Below are 15,476 nucleotides of genomic sequence, written 5' to 3' on the forward strand. Positions count from 1 at the left end.
CAAGGGTTTTCAAAAAATTTGCAACACATAGTTAAGAGTACTTTAAAATATATAAGGATATTTTCAACAGATTTAAAAATTCCAAAACATTTGATATTTTTTAAAAATTATTTTAAAAAAATGTCATAGGGTTTCAAAGAATTTCGGCAAATATGGAAAAATGTAATAAAATTTGAAAAATTCCATGGAATTTTATGATTTTTTGGTGCTTTAAGAAGACAATTTCAAGATATTTTCGAGATATGCACAAAATTTCAAGAATTTTAAATATTTGAGTATTTTGCACTTCAAAGAATCCACCAAATTTTAGATTTTACCAAAATTTCATGGAATTTTCAAGTCATTACAAAAGATTGTAAAGATTTTGAAGTATTTTGGGGTTTAAAAAAAAACCCGATACGATTTCTAATATATTTCAGGATTTTAAGAATTTTTCAAAGGATATTAAAAATTACTAAGTATTTTTAAATTTTCGAAGAAAATTAAAAAAAAATATATTTTAGGGAATTTTTAAAAATTCCATGGAATTTTCAAGCGATTCTAAAATATTGCAAAGAATCTGAAATATTTTTGAGTTCTTTAATAATCCTTTTGGAGTCTTTTAAAAGATTCCAAAGAATTTTTAATAAATTTCAATAATTTGAAGGAATTTCAAAGGTTTTTAAAGATTCTAAAGTATTTTTTAAATTTCTGACGAATTTTTAGGACGCATAAAACGTATCAAGGGATTTAAAAAGTTTTTGAAGATTCTAGATATTTTTACAAGATTCCAAGACTTTTTTTTAATAGATTTCCATAATTTGAAGGGAATTCAAAATTTTTTAGAGTTTACGGAATTTTTTTAAATTCCATGAAATTTTCAAGGCATTTACAAAGAATTTGTAAGATTTAAGGGAATTTTTTTTTTTAATTTTATGGGATTTTTAAGGGATTCCAATAGATTGCAAAGGATTTAAAGTATTTAAGAATTATCAAAGGATTTCAAAAGATTTGAAATTTTTAAGATTTGAAGAGATTTTTTTTTTTAATTTCATAAAATTTTCAAGGGATTTCAAAAGATTGCCAAAAATTTGAAATATTTTCGGATATTTTAAAAAAACTCTAGACGATTTTTAATAGAATTCAATAATTTAAAGGCATTTTAAATGATTTTGAAGATTTAAAAATATTTTAGAAAATTATAAAAGATTTCAAAACATTTTTGATAGTTTTTAATAATTTGAAGGGATTCCAAAGAATTTTAAAGATTTAAGGGAATTAAAAAAAACTTCTTAAAATTTTTAGTTGATAAAGATATTCCAAAGGATCTTAAAGATTATAAAGTTTAAAAAATTAATTTCTAAAGACGATTTTAAATATTATAAAGCTTCTTTTTAATTTCTAAGAAATTTTCAAAATCCTTTCGAGTCTTTTAAAAGAGTTCAACAAATTTCTAATAAACTTCAATAAATTGAAGGGAACTCAAACAATCCCAAAATTTTAAAGAATTTCGTGGAATTTAAGAATAATTTCAAAATATTTTTAATATTTTCGGAAATTTGAAAAGATTTCAAAGAATCTAAATTTTTGTTTAATTTCACGGAATTTACAAAGGATTTCAAAAGATTGCGAAGAATTTGAAATTTTTTAAAATTCCATGAAATTCTCAAACGATTTCAAAATATTGCAAAAAATTTATAGAATTTTCGAGTCTCTTAAAAATCCTTTAAAGTAATTTAAAAGATTCCAAAGAATTTTAATTAGATTTCAATACTTTAAAGAAATTTCCAAGGATTTTAAATATTTTAGAAAATTATAAAAGATTCTAAACCATTTTTAATAGATTTCAAGAATTTCAAGAATTCAAGAATGTCATGGAATTCGCGAAGGATTTTAAAAGATTGTGAAGCACTTGAAATAATTTCAAATGTTTTAAAATATTCCAAAACATTTTTAATAGATTTTATTTTCTAAAAATTCCAAAGGATTTCAAAACGTATTTCAAACGTATTCCCAAAGTATTTTAAAGATTATAAAGTATTCTTGAAATTTCTAAGGAATTTTCAAGAAGTATAAAAATTATCAATCAAGGGATATCAAAAGATTTCAATCGAATTTAATAATTAGAACTTTCAAAGGATTACAAGTATTTTGAGGTCATTCCAAAAACACCAGAGGATTTTTGATAGATTTCAGGACTTTTAGGGTATTTAAAGGGATTACAAATTTTATAAAATATTTTCAAAATTTCTAAAGAATTTCCAAGAGGTACAAAACGTATGAAAGGGATTTCGAAATATTTCAAATAAAATTAATTATTTTAAGGAATTTAAAAAGAATCTACGATATTTTAAATAGATTTTAATAATTTGAAAAAATTTCAAAAGAAATTGAAATATTTCAGAGAATTTTTAAAAGTTTCAAAGAATTTTTAAGAGGTATAAATCGTTTCAAGTGATTTCAAAAGATTTGATAATATTGGAAATAATCAAGAGTATTTAAAAAGATTTGAAAGAATTGGAAATATTTTAAGGATTTTTAAAGATTTTAAAATTATCAAAGGAATTCAAAAGATTTGAAATATTTTAGAGAATTTAAAAAGATTTCAAGAAATTTTTAATAGATTTCAATAACTTGAAGGAATTAAAAAAATTCAATGGAATTTTCAAGCGATTGCAAAGAATCTGAAATATTTTCGAGTTTATTAAAAATCCTTGGAAATCTTTTAAAAGATTCCTAAAGATTTTTAGTCAATTTCAATCATTTAAAGGAATTTCAAAAGATTTCAAAGAATTTTCAAAATATGAGGGAATTTTTAAAAATATTATGGAATTTTGAAGGGATTCCAAAATATTTTAAGATTGTTTAAAAAACTCCTGATTATTTTTAATATATTTAAATAATTTAAAGGTATTTCCAAGGATAACAAAGCATTTAAATAGTTTTATGTTTTTGTGAAGATTTGAAAAAAATTTTAATAGATTTTAATAATTTGAAGAGATTTCAAAGAATTGTCAAGATTTCACGAAATTTTAACCAATTTCATGGAATTTGCCAAGAAATGAAAATAAAAAACCAATTTAAAAACTGCCAAATCAAAACCAAAATATAGTTTTCGACAGGATTCTTTACTTTCGAAATTTGTCCACTTCGCGTAGATATAATTGTCTCAAATCACTTTACATTCGTAGGTTTAACCACTCCGTTTTTCGCTTTTTACATAATTATAAAAGTTACAATTTACCTTTTTCCGTGCCTCTTTCACTGATCGTAAGATTCGAAATAAATCTCGGTCTAATATTTATCACTCGGCGACTGGAAGCACTCAAATTTCCAAGAGCAAAAGTTGCCCCCGCCAAGGCTTTTCGAATCATAACTAGCGTTGAAATAATACCATTTATTTAAATAAATAACAAACAAACATTTTTCCCATTTCGAGTTTTGAGGTTAGGGATCCGGATAACCATCAAACTTCTGAGATCTGCATACTTTCTTCAAAAAACTGTCGGAACACTGTTAGAGTACCACTGGCGAGGATTTATATTTTTTTATTAATTTTCCCTCTTAGAATATTTTTTTTGTTTCCAAATATTATGAAATTATTATGTTCATGTGCGCCATTCGTCTGCTAGTTCACGGATCTACCCGGGAATCTTAAATGTTTTCTATACTTGATTATCTCTCTTTTCCGAAAAGAGTTAACGATTAAATCATTTATTTGGTATATCATTAACAGTATTTTTAATCATTGAGACGACTTATTTAAATAAAAGAGCATTTTTATTTATTTAATTTATTCATTATTCTTATTATTGTTCTTGTTTCGGACGCGCAAGCAACATAAAGCATACTGCGCATGTGTCGCATGTGGCGCGCTTTTTCAAAATTATGAAATGCATACAGTTTGTACAAGTTGTTTGAGGGCGGGGGGATTTAACCTAGAGAACTTTAAGGGCATGTGACACAGCTAAATACCTATATTACCGACCACAGTTTTTCAGTTCACTGAATGTTTTTTTGAACCTAAGAACTTTTTTTGTAAATAAAATATCGAGCTAAAACTTTGGGAAACGTATTAGAGTACAATAAAGTACGTTTAGGTACTGCATTTTGGTAGGAACTTCACTCAAAATTATTTCATCTTTTTTCTGAGCCTCAACATTTTTTGAAAGTTCGAAATTTCTTTATACATAAAATATCGGTCTCAAACTTTGAGAAATGCAAGAGCCGAAAGAAAACTACGTTAAAGTACAAAGCTTAATAATAAAAGATGTAAAAAAGTATATTTCAACAATCAATTCCAACGGCATCAGTCGGTAACGCCGTCCACGAAAATACGAACTCTCTAGAGCCTCGCCTAGTGGCCGCCAGGTTTCGTATTTTCGTGTACAACGTTACCGGCTGATACCGTTGAAATTGATTGTTGAAATCTATTTTTTTACATCTTTTATTATTAAGCTTTGTACTTTCACGTAGTTTTCTTTCGGCTCTTGCATTTCTTAAAGTTTGAGACCGATATTTTATGTATAAAAAATGTTCGAACGTTCAAAAAATGTTGAGTTTCAGAAAAAAGATGAAATAATTTTCAGTGAAGTTCCTACCAAAATGCAGTACCTAAACGTACTTTATTGTACTCTAATACATTTCCCAAAGTTTCAGCTCGATATTTTATTTACAAAAAAAGTTCTTAGGTTCAAAAAAACATTCAGTGAACTGAAAAACTGTGGTCGGCAATATAGGTATTTAGCTGTGTCACATGCCCTTAAGGTTTATTTTAAATATAATTATTATGTATACAATAAATTAGCGAAATTTCGATTTATTTATCGCAGGCTAGAAAGAAAAAATACAAAGTAATAAAATATCAAAATAAATAAAATAATAAAGTTGTTTATAATTAATTAAAGATAAAATTAATTAAATCAATTGAAGTTGAAATAAAAGTTTATTATTTTTGATCGAGAATAAGTCTACTATCATATTTTTGGTTAACACATTTATCTTTTGTGAGTGGAAATTGTATTAGTTTGCTGACAATTCAATAATTAAAAAAAAAGTAATTCTTTTTAGTTGTTAAAAATCATTTTTCTTGGCTTGAAAACTTAACTATTGTGTTAAAAAATTTAACTATTTGCTTAAAAACTCGTCCTTTTAAAAAAATAATCTCGTTACTTAAAAAATCATCTTTTTGATCAAAAATTCAACTATTTGGTTAACATTTTTTTTTCTGATTAACAATTGATCATTATGGTGGAAAAATCTTTTCTCTTTTTGAAAATTTAATTATTTTGTTAAGTTGTTTCCTTTTTCTTTCAAAATTAATTTTTTAAGTTTGAAATTAATATTTTTTGTTGCAAAATAATATCTTCGTTTGGAAATTCATTTTTATTTTTGTTGAAAATTCATACTTGCTTTATTGAAAATTAAATTTTTGTACTGAAAATTTAATTCTTCCACTTTGGATTAAAAATTAATATTTTTTTATTGAAAATTCAAATATTTCGTTGAAAATTCTTCTTTTTTATTTAGTTACATTTTTTATGGTTGAAGATTCACTATTGAGGTTGAAAATTAATTTTTTGGTTGGAAAATTGAACTATTTCGTGGAAATTTTGTCCTTGAAATGTCCTTGAAATCCTTTCTCCTTCTACGAAGTCTCTATGTGGATTTTGTAAAATCACAAATTTGAGCTATTGTTACCTTGATTTTTAGGGCTTAAGACTAATTTTCAATGTTCTTAAATGACTCTTTTGAGACATCTACCTACTGTCACCAGCCATATTGCTTTTGCCGCTAGTGGTGCCCCCAAGATTTCAGATCCCAATACCTAAAGGTGATTTACACGCCTGTCGTATGCAAACGGAAAAAGGATCTTTCTCTCATTCTACCATGTGACGATGCCTTGCATTTATCGCACTCTAGACTTTCTCTGTTTTTCCTTTGGATGGAAAATCTAGAGTGAGATAAATACATGGCATCGTCACATGGTAGAGTGAGAAGAAGATAAACTGATGAATTAATTTCACACATCGAGTTCGTATCTAGGTTCTAAGCCAATCAAATTTGCCATAAACCAACAAAGCAGCTAGAAATGAATCATATGAAAAATATTATTTCCAAGATTAATTTAAAACAGGTATCCGTAAAAAGGTACCCTAACGATCTAACCTCGAGTTCTGAGCCGGTTATATTACTTTGAGAACGGTAACGAGAATGAGAATATTACCGAGAATATGACCGAGAAGAAAATTCCCGGAGAATTTATGAGAACCTCATAATTTATTTTAATTAATAGAAAATAGCATTTTTTCGTTATAATAACTTTTCGGTTGAAAATTCAACTAATTTTTTTGAAAGCTTGTCTTTTTTATTTGAGAGTTTACCTGCTTTAGCAGAAATTAAAGCTTCTTTTGATAAAAATGCAACTGTTTGGTTAGAAATTAAGCTATTATACCATTCACTTAAAAACTTTACTATTTCGTAGAAAATTTACTTTTTGTATAAAATTTATATTTTGGTGTTAAAAGATGAACTGAAAAATTTTCTGGATGAAAGTTCCACTTATAAAAAAAAAATTATTTTTTATTAAAAATTCATCGGTTTTAGTACAAAATTGATCTTTTTTTTGATAAAAATGTAACTATTTGGTGAAGAATTTAACTATTTTGTTAAAAATTCATCCTTCTTGGTTGAAAAAATTCGTCTTTTTGTATTCAAAATTCAGTTTTTTTCGTAGAAACTTATTTTTCGATTAATAATTCAATTTTTGATGTTACTGAGTTAACTGAAATCTTTTTTGAATGAAAACACAACGTTTTTTAGAATAAAAAATTCTTCTGTTATAAGATTAATTTCATATTTTTTGATAAAAATGCAACAACTTCCTAGAGAATTCAACAAATTGGTTAGAAAGCCATCCTTTTTGATAATTCAACTAATTTGTTTAAAACATTTAGTTGAATCGCTTTGTTAATAAATCACTTTTTTTGTTAAAGATTTATATTTTAAGTTGAAAAGTTATCTTGTTGGTTCAAAGTTTAATTATTTTGTAGAAAATTAATATTTTTTAATTGAAAATTCAACTACTTGGGTCAAAGTTAAACTACGTCGTAAAATTTTTTTATTGACGGTTTATATGTCTGGTTCAAAATTTAATTGTTTAGTGGAAAGTACTTCTTTTTTTTTTGGTATAGAATTCATTTTTTTACAGAAAATATAACTTTTCCATTTTTTTTAAGATTGATATTTTTTAGTTAAAAATTTACGTTTTTTTTGTTGTAAAAAATAATTGTTTAGTTTGAAATTTTCTTTTTTTTGCATCAGTTTCATGGAAAATTAATTTTTTGATGAACAGTCATATTTTTTGTTTGAGAATTGAATTTTCATAAAGAAAATCTGTTTTCTGGTCTGAAGGTTCAATAATTTAGATAAAATTTTATTTACCTTTTGAGTGGAAAATCTTTATTTGTTGAAAATTCTTTTTTTTTTTAATTTTTTTCTTTTGTTGTATAAATTTCCTTCTTCTTTGATTAAAATATAAACTATGCCACTTTCTCGTTCGAAATTTGTCTTTTTAGGTAGAATATTCAACTATTATGCTAAAAATTAAATTATTTTCTTGAAAATTCTAGTATTTTGTTAAAGAGTTATTTTTTAAAGTAGAAAAAATATTTTTTTTTGTTTGAAACAAATTAATACATTTGAAAGTTTTAAATTTGCATATTAAAAACCTGTTTTATTCCGCTTATAAAATATTCTATGGTTGAAATATCATAAGATTAAAATGCTGCTCTTTGAATACTAATGATTTGAATTAAAGAATTAGTCAAAGAAAAATTAGAGAATTTGGAAAATATCACGCGTCTACGTTTTCCGAGAGTTTTTATTATTCTGTTTCAGTCTATCAGTGTTAAATAATTAATGAGCTACTGCTTTGCATATTTTAAATTCCTGAATATGTGTGAGCTAGAAAATAATTTATATTCAACCGCTGATATAACCTGAACAATAAAAATATTGTTAAGAATCATAAATTCTTTTAAATTCTCCTAAATTCTGTCATATTCTCAGTTATATAACCTGAACTTAAATTCTCGGAAATTTAAGAACTCCAAGTCTAACTAGAGATTCTCTAAGTCTAACCTAGAGGATCTCCAATTTGGCCCACAGCGTGCAGACATCTTGGATTTTCCCCACTTAACCCGAAATTCCCACCGAATAACGCCATTTTGAAATCTCGAAATCTCGATTATTGACAGACTTCAAGGTTTAGCAGATCATATGATCGACTCGCGACCGTAAAAAGGGCGAGTCCGTGTTTTCTGCTCTGAATTTGACATATCGGTCCTTCTTATCGCCCAAGTCGCGGAAAAAATAATTAAGAATGAAGGGGTGCATGTTTAATATTGACAACGGTTATCTGGAGGGTTTGTGTCGTGGTTTCAAATGTGGAATTCTCCAGCAATCTGATTATTTAAACTTGGTCCAGTGTGAAACACTCGAAGGTAATGTTCATACTTCATTCACAATTCTCTCTAGTTTAATTTTCAGCTTTTCCTTTTCCAAAAATCGGCAACAGTTTTGAGCCATTTCTATAATAAAAGTCCACTGCCTTCTTTTATTTCTCGAAAAGAGAAATTTAAATTAACCTCAATAATTATTGATTTTTCATTGCCTCCGATAATTTCCCTTTTCTCTGTTTTCTCTATGCGATCCGAAATAAATTCCTTACAATTTTTCATTTGCGATTTTACGGAGAGAGGAGCAAATTTTTCATATGTGGTAGGAATATTCTATGTTTAAAGTCTTTAGGCGGAGTTTCAGAGAACCTGTCACATACCTCGTGACTCTGATTATCAAGTTGATAATGCAGAGTAAAAGAGGATATTTCAAAATGTTACACCTTAAATTCCGAAATTCACTTAATTTCAGAGATAAACTTAAATTTTGCAAAAATTTAACTCTAGCCGGAAATTGTTGGAAGTTATAAAAATAAAGTAAGAAGAGGAAAGGAAAAGACGGCGACCTCCAAATCCCCGGTCTTTATTTCTGGAGTCCGTTTTTATTTTATTTTACTTTAATTTATTATATTCTATTTTAATGATTTTTCAATGTTATTTTATTCAATTCCGTTTAAATCTATTTTCTTTCATACTATTTTAGTCTATTAAAATTTATTTTATGTTATACTTTTTTATTCCATTTTATTTTACTTCATTCTATTGAACTACATTGTAATATTTTTATTTTATTACATTTTATTTTGTTTCTAATTGAATTGTATTCCTCTTATTTTATTCTATTTTATTTTACTCTTTTTTGTTTTATTTTATTGTATTTTATTCTATTTAATTCTTTCTTTTTATTCGCTATTGAATTTAATTTGATTATATTGTGTTTTCATTGCCTTTTCTTTAATTTCTGTTTTATTTTATTTTATTACGCTTTAATTTAATCTAATTCCTTTCATATTATTTTATTCTATTTTTTTACTCTATTGTATTTTTTTATTCCTTTTTATTTATTTTTGAATTCGATTAAACTCTATTTCATTTTATATTATTTTATTTTAATTTATTCTATAAAGCTCCATTTTCTTATATTTTATTCTATTGTATTTTGTTCTGTTTTATTTTATTCTTATTTGTTTATTCTTTTTCATTTTATTATTTTTTATTCTACTCTATTTTTTTCAGTTTTTTAAAAATATTTTATTTTTGTATGTATTATTCTATTCCATTTAAGTTTAGTTTATTATATTTCATTTTATTCTAGTTTTTTACTCTTTATTCTGTTATTTTATTGTATTTTTGTTTATTTCTTTTTATTGTATTTTATTCAAATTCATTTTCTTTATTTGGAATTCTATTAACATATATTTTATTCTATTTTATATCATTTTATTTTATTCTATTAAATTCTATTTTATTCTAGTTTATTTTAGTTTATTCCATTAAGCTCTATTTTCTTATGTTTTATTTTATTCTATTGTATTTTGTTCTGTTTTATTTTATTCTTATTTTTTTATTTTATCTTACTCTGTTCCATTTTATTATTTTATATTCTACTCTATTTTATCCTGTTTTATTATTATTTTATTTTAATATGTATTATTTTATTCCATTTTATTTAGTTTATTCTATTGAACTACATTGTATTGCTTTTATTTTATTCTAGTTTTTTACTCTTTCTTATTCTATTTTATTCTATTGGATTTAATTTGATTATATTGTATTTCATTCTGTTTTTTTAATACTCTATTTTATTTGGTTTTATTTTACTCTATTTCAATTTACTTATTTATGAAAAAGAATAAAACACAACAGAATAAAAAAAAAGAATAGAATAAGATATAATTTTTGGGAAATTAAATAAATGTAAAAATGTAATAATATAAAAACGTTTTTACTGTCTTTTCTTTAATTTCTATTTTATTAAATTTCATTTTATTTATTTTTGAATTCTATTAAAATCTATTTTACTTTTATATGTTTTATTTTATTCGATTGCATTTTATAATATTTTATTTCATACCATTTTATGTTTTTTTAATTCTATTAAACTCTATTTTATTTTATATTGTTTTAGTTTATTCTATTAAGCTCCATTTTCTTTTTTTTTTATTATGTTGTATTTTGTTGTTTTTTTTTTATTCTCATTTTTTATTCTGTTCCATTTTATTATTTTTTATTCTATTATATTTTCTTCTGTTTTTTAAAATAAATTAATTTTATTACATTTAATTTAATTGAAATATTTTATATTATATATTACATTAATATTATTATTTTAATATTCAATTTTATTTTATATATTTTTGAATTCTTTTGAAATCTATTTTATTTTGTTTTGTTTCATTTTCTTTTATTCTATTAAATTCCATTTTATATATATTTTTTTAAATTTTATTAAACTCTATTTTGTTTTAGTTTATTCTATTAAAATCCACTTTTTTATATTTCATTCAATTTTAATTAAGTTTACTACTTTTCATTTTATTTTAGTTTTTTTTACTCTTTTTATCGTATTTTATTCAATTTCATTTGATTTATTTTATTTTATTCGTATTTATTTGATCTTACTCTGTTCCATTTGATTATTTTATATACTAATCTATTTTATTCTGTTTTTTTTATTATTTTATTATGTATTATTTTATTCCATTTTATTATGTTTTCTAATTGTATTTTATTCTTCTTTATTTTATTCTATTTAATTTTTTTTTATTCTATTGGATTTAATTTGATTATATTGTGTTTAATTTTTTTTTTTTTGTTAGTCTATTTTATTTTGTTTTATTTTACTCTATTTCAATTTATTTATTTATGAAAAAGAATAAAATACAACAGAATAAAAAAAAGAATAGAATAAAATAAAATTTTTGGGAAATTAAATAAATGTAAAATTTTATTAATATACGAACGTTTTTACTGCCTTTTCTTCAATTTCTATTCTATTTCATATTATTTTATAGTCTTATATTCCAATTTTCTATATTATATTCTATTACGCTTTAATTTAATCTATTTCCTCTCATGCTATTTTATTTTTACTCTTTTTATTGTATTTTATTAAATTTCATTTTATTTATTTTTGAATTCTATTAAATTCCATTTTATGTTTTTTTTTTAAAATTCTATTAAACTCTATTTTATTTTATATTATTTTAGTTTATTCTATTAAGCTCCATTTTATTTTATTCTATTGTATTTTGTTCTATTTTATTTTATTCTATTTTATTCAATTTTATTGTAGTTTATTCTTTAAAAATCCATTTATTTTATTATATTATTATAATTATTATATTATTTTGTTTTATTTTATTGTATTCTATTCTATTTTTAAAATTTTATTTATTTTTTTTAATTCTATTGGATTTTTTTTGTTATATTGTGTTTAATTCTGTTTATTTAAATGATATTTCATTTAATTCTATTTAGATTTATTTTACTCTATTTTATTGTATTCTATGCTATTATATTTTTTATTTTGTTTTATTTTACTAATTGTATTTTGTTATGTTTTTTTTTTTATTCTATTTTATTGTATTTTATTTTGAAATCACAATTAAAGTCAAAATTTAATATAGGATTAGTAATTCGTTTTCTTAAATTTAGATAACCCTGTTTATGTAAATGTAAGAAAACGAATTAGTAATACTATATTGAAACAGAATATTAATTGTGATTTTAAAATAATATGTAATTAAATATAATAAAATGAAATAAAGTGCAATAGAGTACCGAAAAAAACAATATACAATAAAATATAATAAAACATAAACAATAAAATAGAATAAATTAAAATTTAATAGAATAAATTAGAATAGTATGAAACATAATACAGGAAATAGAATTAAATAGAATAATATACAACAGAATAAAAACATAGAATTAAATAAAAGTTTTGGGAAATTAAATAAATGTAAAAATGTAAGACTATAGAAACGTTTTTACTGTCTTTTCTTTCATTTCTATTTTATTTCATATTATCTTATTCTATTTTATTTTATTGTATTATATTCCATTTTGTTAAATTTTATTTTATTATATTATTTTATAATATTTTATTGTATTTTATTTTATTTTGTTTTTAAACCACAATTAATGTGAAATTTTAATATAGGATTATTAATTCTTTTTCTTATTTAATATAAACCTGTTCATCTAAATGTAAGGAATTGAATTACTAATTCTATATTGAAATTCCATATTAATTGCAATTTTAAAATAAAATATAATAAAATTAAATAAATTTAATTTCAATAAAGTAAAAAAAAAAACAATATCATAAAATAAAATCGAATAAAATATAAATAATAAAATAAAGTAAAATGTCATAAAATAGAATAGTATAAAAAAGAATATAGGAAAATATATTTAAATAGAATAAAGTACTACAGAAAAAAAAGAATAGAGAAAAATAAAATTTTTGGGAAATTAAATAAATCTACAAATGTATGACAATAGAAACGTTTCTATCTGTCTTTTATTGAATTTATATTATATTTCATATTATTTTATTAAATTTTATTTTATTGTATTATATTCCATTTTGTTATATATTTAATTTTATTCCGCCTTAATTCCATTTATTTCCTTTTATACTATTTTATTTCATTTTATTTTAGTTTATTCTATTTTATTTTATTCCAGTTATTTACTCTTTTTTTATTCTTTGTTTTAATCTTTTTATTGTATTCTATTTTATTCCATTCTATTGTTATTTTGTTTTTGTTTCTCTTAAACTCTATTCTATTAAATTTCATTTGATGTTTTTTAAATTATTTTTTATTCTATTTTATTTTAATTTATTCATTTTTGTTTTATATTGTTTTATTCCACTTCATTTAGTTTATTCTATTAAGCTCCATTTTCTTATATTTTATTTTATTCTATTGTGTTTTGTTTAATTTTATTCCTTTTTTATTTTAATATTTTTTATTCTATTCTATATGAATATATTTTATTTTACTATATTTTAATCTGTTTTATATTATTTTAATTCGTCTCCTTCTATGCTATTATAGTATATTCTATTGTATTTTATTATATTCAACGGTTTTTGATTATATTTTATTTTATTTGATTGTATTATATTTTATTCTTTTCCTTTTTATTCTGTTTTATTTTACTCTCGTGTATTTTATTATGTTTTATTTTATTTTTATTTATCTTCTTTTATTCTATTGCAGTATATTTTTATGTAGTTCATTTCATTGTATGCTTTGGGTTTTATTATATTCTTTTTTTTTATTTGATTCCATTTTATTCTTTTTAATTTTAATCTATTTCCTTTCATACTTTTATTCTATTTTATTCTATTTTTATTTTACTCTTATTATTGTATTTTATTTCATTCCATTTTTATTTTGTATTTGATTTTTTTAACATATATTTTTTTAATTCCATTTTATCTAATTTATTTATTCTGTCTTGTTTTATACTGTTTTATTTCATTTTAGATTATTCCATTAAGCTCCATTTTCTTATATTGCTCTTTTACTCTTTTTTTTAAAATTTTAATGTATTTTATTCTATTCCATTTATTTTATTATTTCTTATTCTATCTATATAAATATATTTTATTGTATTCTATTTTACTCTGTTTTGTTGTATTTTACTGTTTTTATTATATTATATTTCATTGTATGTTATGGGGTTTCATTAGATTCTATTTTATTTCATTTAATTTTAGTTTATTCTATTAAAATCCATGGTATTATTTTTCATTTAATTCTGTTTCATTTTATATTGATTTTATTCGATTCAGTTTTATTCTATTTTTTTATACTATTGTATTCCATTTTATTTTAGTTTACTCTATTAAGATCCATTTTATCTATTTTATTCGCTTTTATTTTATTGTGTATATTCATTTTCTTTGCTCTTTTTTTATTCTATTTTATTCTATTCAGTTTGAATATATTTTGTTATAATCTATTTTATTCTATTCTATTCTATTCCTTTTTATTTTATTCAATTGTATTCTCTTTTATTTTATTATATTTTCTTTTTATAATAGTTTATTTTATTCCATTGTACTTTATTGAATCTTTTTATTTATAATCCCGATTTGATATAATCAGCATATAATAAAAAATAATTGGAAAATCTTTCCAGATTTGAAACTACATTTGGCAGGAACTGATTATGGTAGTTTTTTGGCAAACGAACCATCGCCTCTCGCTGTCAGTGTGATCGATGACAAACTGAGAGAAAAATTGGTCGTGGAATTTCAGCATATGCGCAATCATTCCGTCGAGCCTCTGTCACAATTCCTGGACTTCATCACTTACAGTTACATGATTGACAATATTATTCTCCTCATCACCGGAACATTACATCAGCGTCCCATTTCCGAATTAATTCCCAAATGCCATCCTCTGGGAAGTTTCGAGCAGATGGAGGCCATCCACGTTGCGGCAACTCCTGCTGAATTGTACAATGCGGTTCTGGTTGACACTCCACTTGGTAATTTATTAGAAAGATTTATTTAGTAAATTAAATGTAGGATTTTCAGGGGTTTTAAGTGATAACACTATTTGACCCTTTTTTAAAGCTGTAACTCTGACCCTTTTTTTAAGCGATACAACTATTTGACCCTTTTTTAAAAGCTACAACACTATTTTACCCTTTTTAAAGCGATATCACTATTTGACTCTTTTTAGTGCAACACTGTTTGACCCGTTGTCAAGGGGTAACACTATTTGAACCTTTTTTAAGCGTCAATACTATTTGACCCTTTTTTTAAAAGCTATAACACTATTTGAACTTTCTTAAAGCTATACAACTGTATGATTCTTTTTTATGCGATAACACTATTTTACACTTTTTTAAAACTATAACACTGTTTGAACTTTTTTTTAGCGTTAATACTATTTGACCCTTTTTTAAAAAGCTATAACACTATTTGAACTTTTTTAAAGTTATACAACTATATGATTCTTTTTTTAAGCGATAACACTATTTGTGCCTTTTTAAGCTATAATACTATTC

The 15,476-nt window shown here is 22.6% G+C and overlaps 2 protein-coding genes across 2 annotated transcripts in view; one reads left to right on the forward strand and one right to left on the reverse strand.

Moving 5' to 3' along the window:
- The window catches only part of LOC117175354, a 44,080-nt gene extending 40,310 nt beyond the window's left edge, over window positions 1-3,770 (reverse strand). Inside the window, exon 1 of the mRNA XM_033365064.1 lies at window positions 3,224-3,770. Coding sequence (XP_033220955.1) covers window positions 3,224-3,353 — 130 coding nt within the window. The 5' untranslated portion in view covers window positions 3,354-3,770. The remainder of the gene's footprint in view (window positions 1-3,223) is intronic.
- A 4,480-nt stretch (window positions 3,771-8,250) lies between these two features.
- Window positions 8,251-15,476, forward strand: part of LOC117183018 (V-type proton ATPase subunit d) — a 23,638-nt gene continuing 16,412 nt past the window's right edge. The window contains exons 1-2 of the mRNA XM_033376166.1: window positions 8,251-8,483; window positions 14,601-14,951. Coding sequence (XP_033232057.1) covers window positions 8,363-8,483; window positions 14,601-14,951 — 472 coding nt within the window. The 5' untranslated portion in view covers window positions 8,251-8,362. The remainder of the gene's footprint in view (window positions 8,484-14,600; window positions 14,952-15,476) is intronic.

This window comes from Belonocnema kinseyi, chromosome 1 (genome assembly GCF_010883055.1).
Source record: "Belonocnema kinseyi isolate 2016_QV_RU_SX_M_011 chromosome 1, B_treatae_v1, whole genome shotgun sequence".
NCBI lineage: Eukaryota > Metazoa > Arthropoda > Insecta > Hymenoptera > Cynipidae > Belonocnema > Belonocnema kinseyi.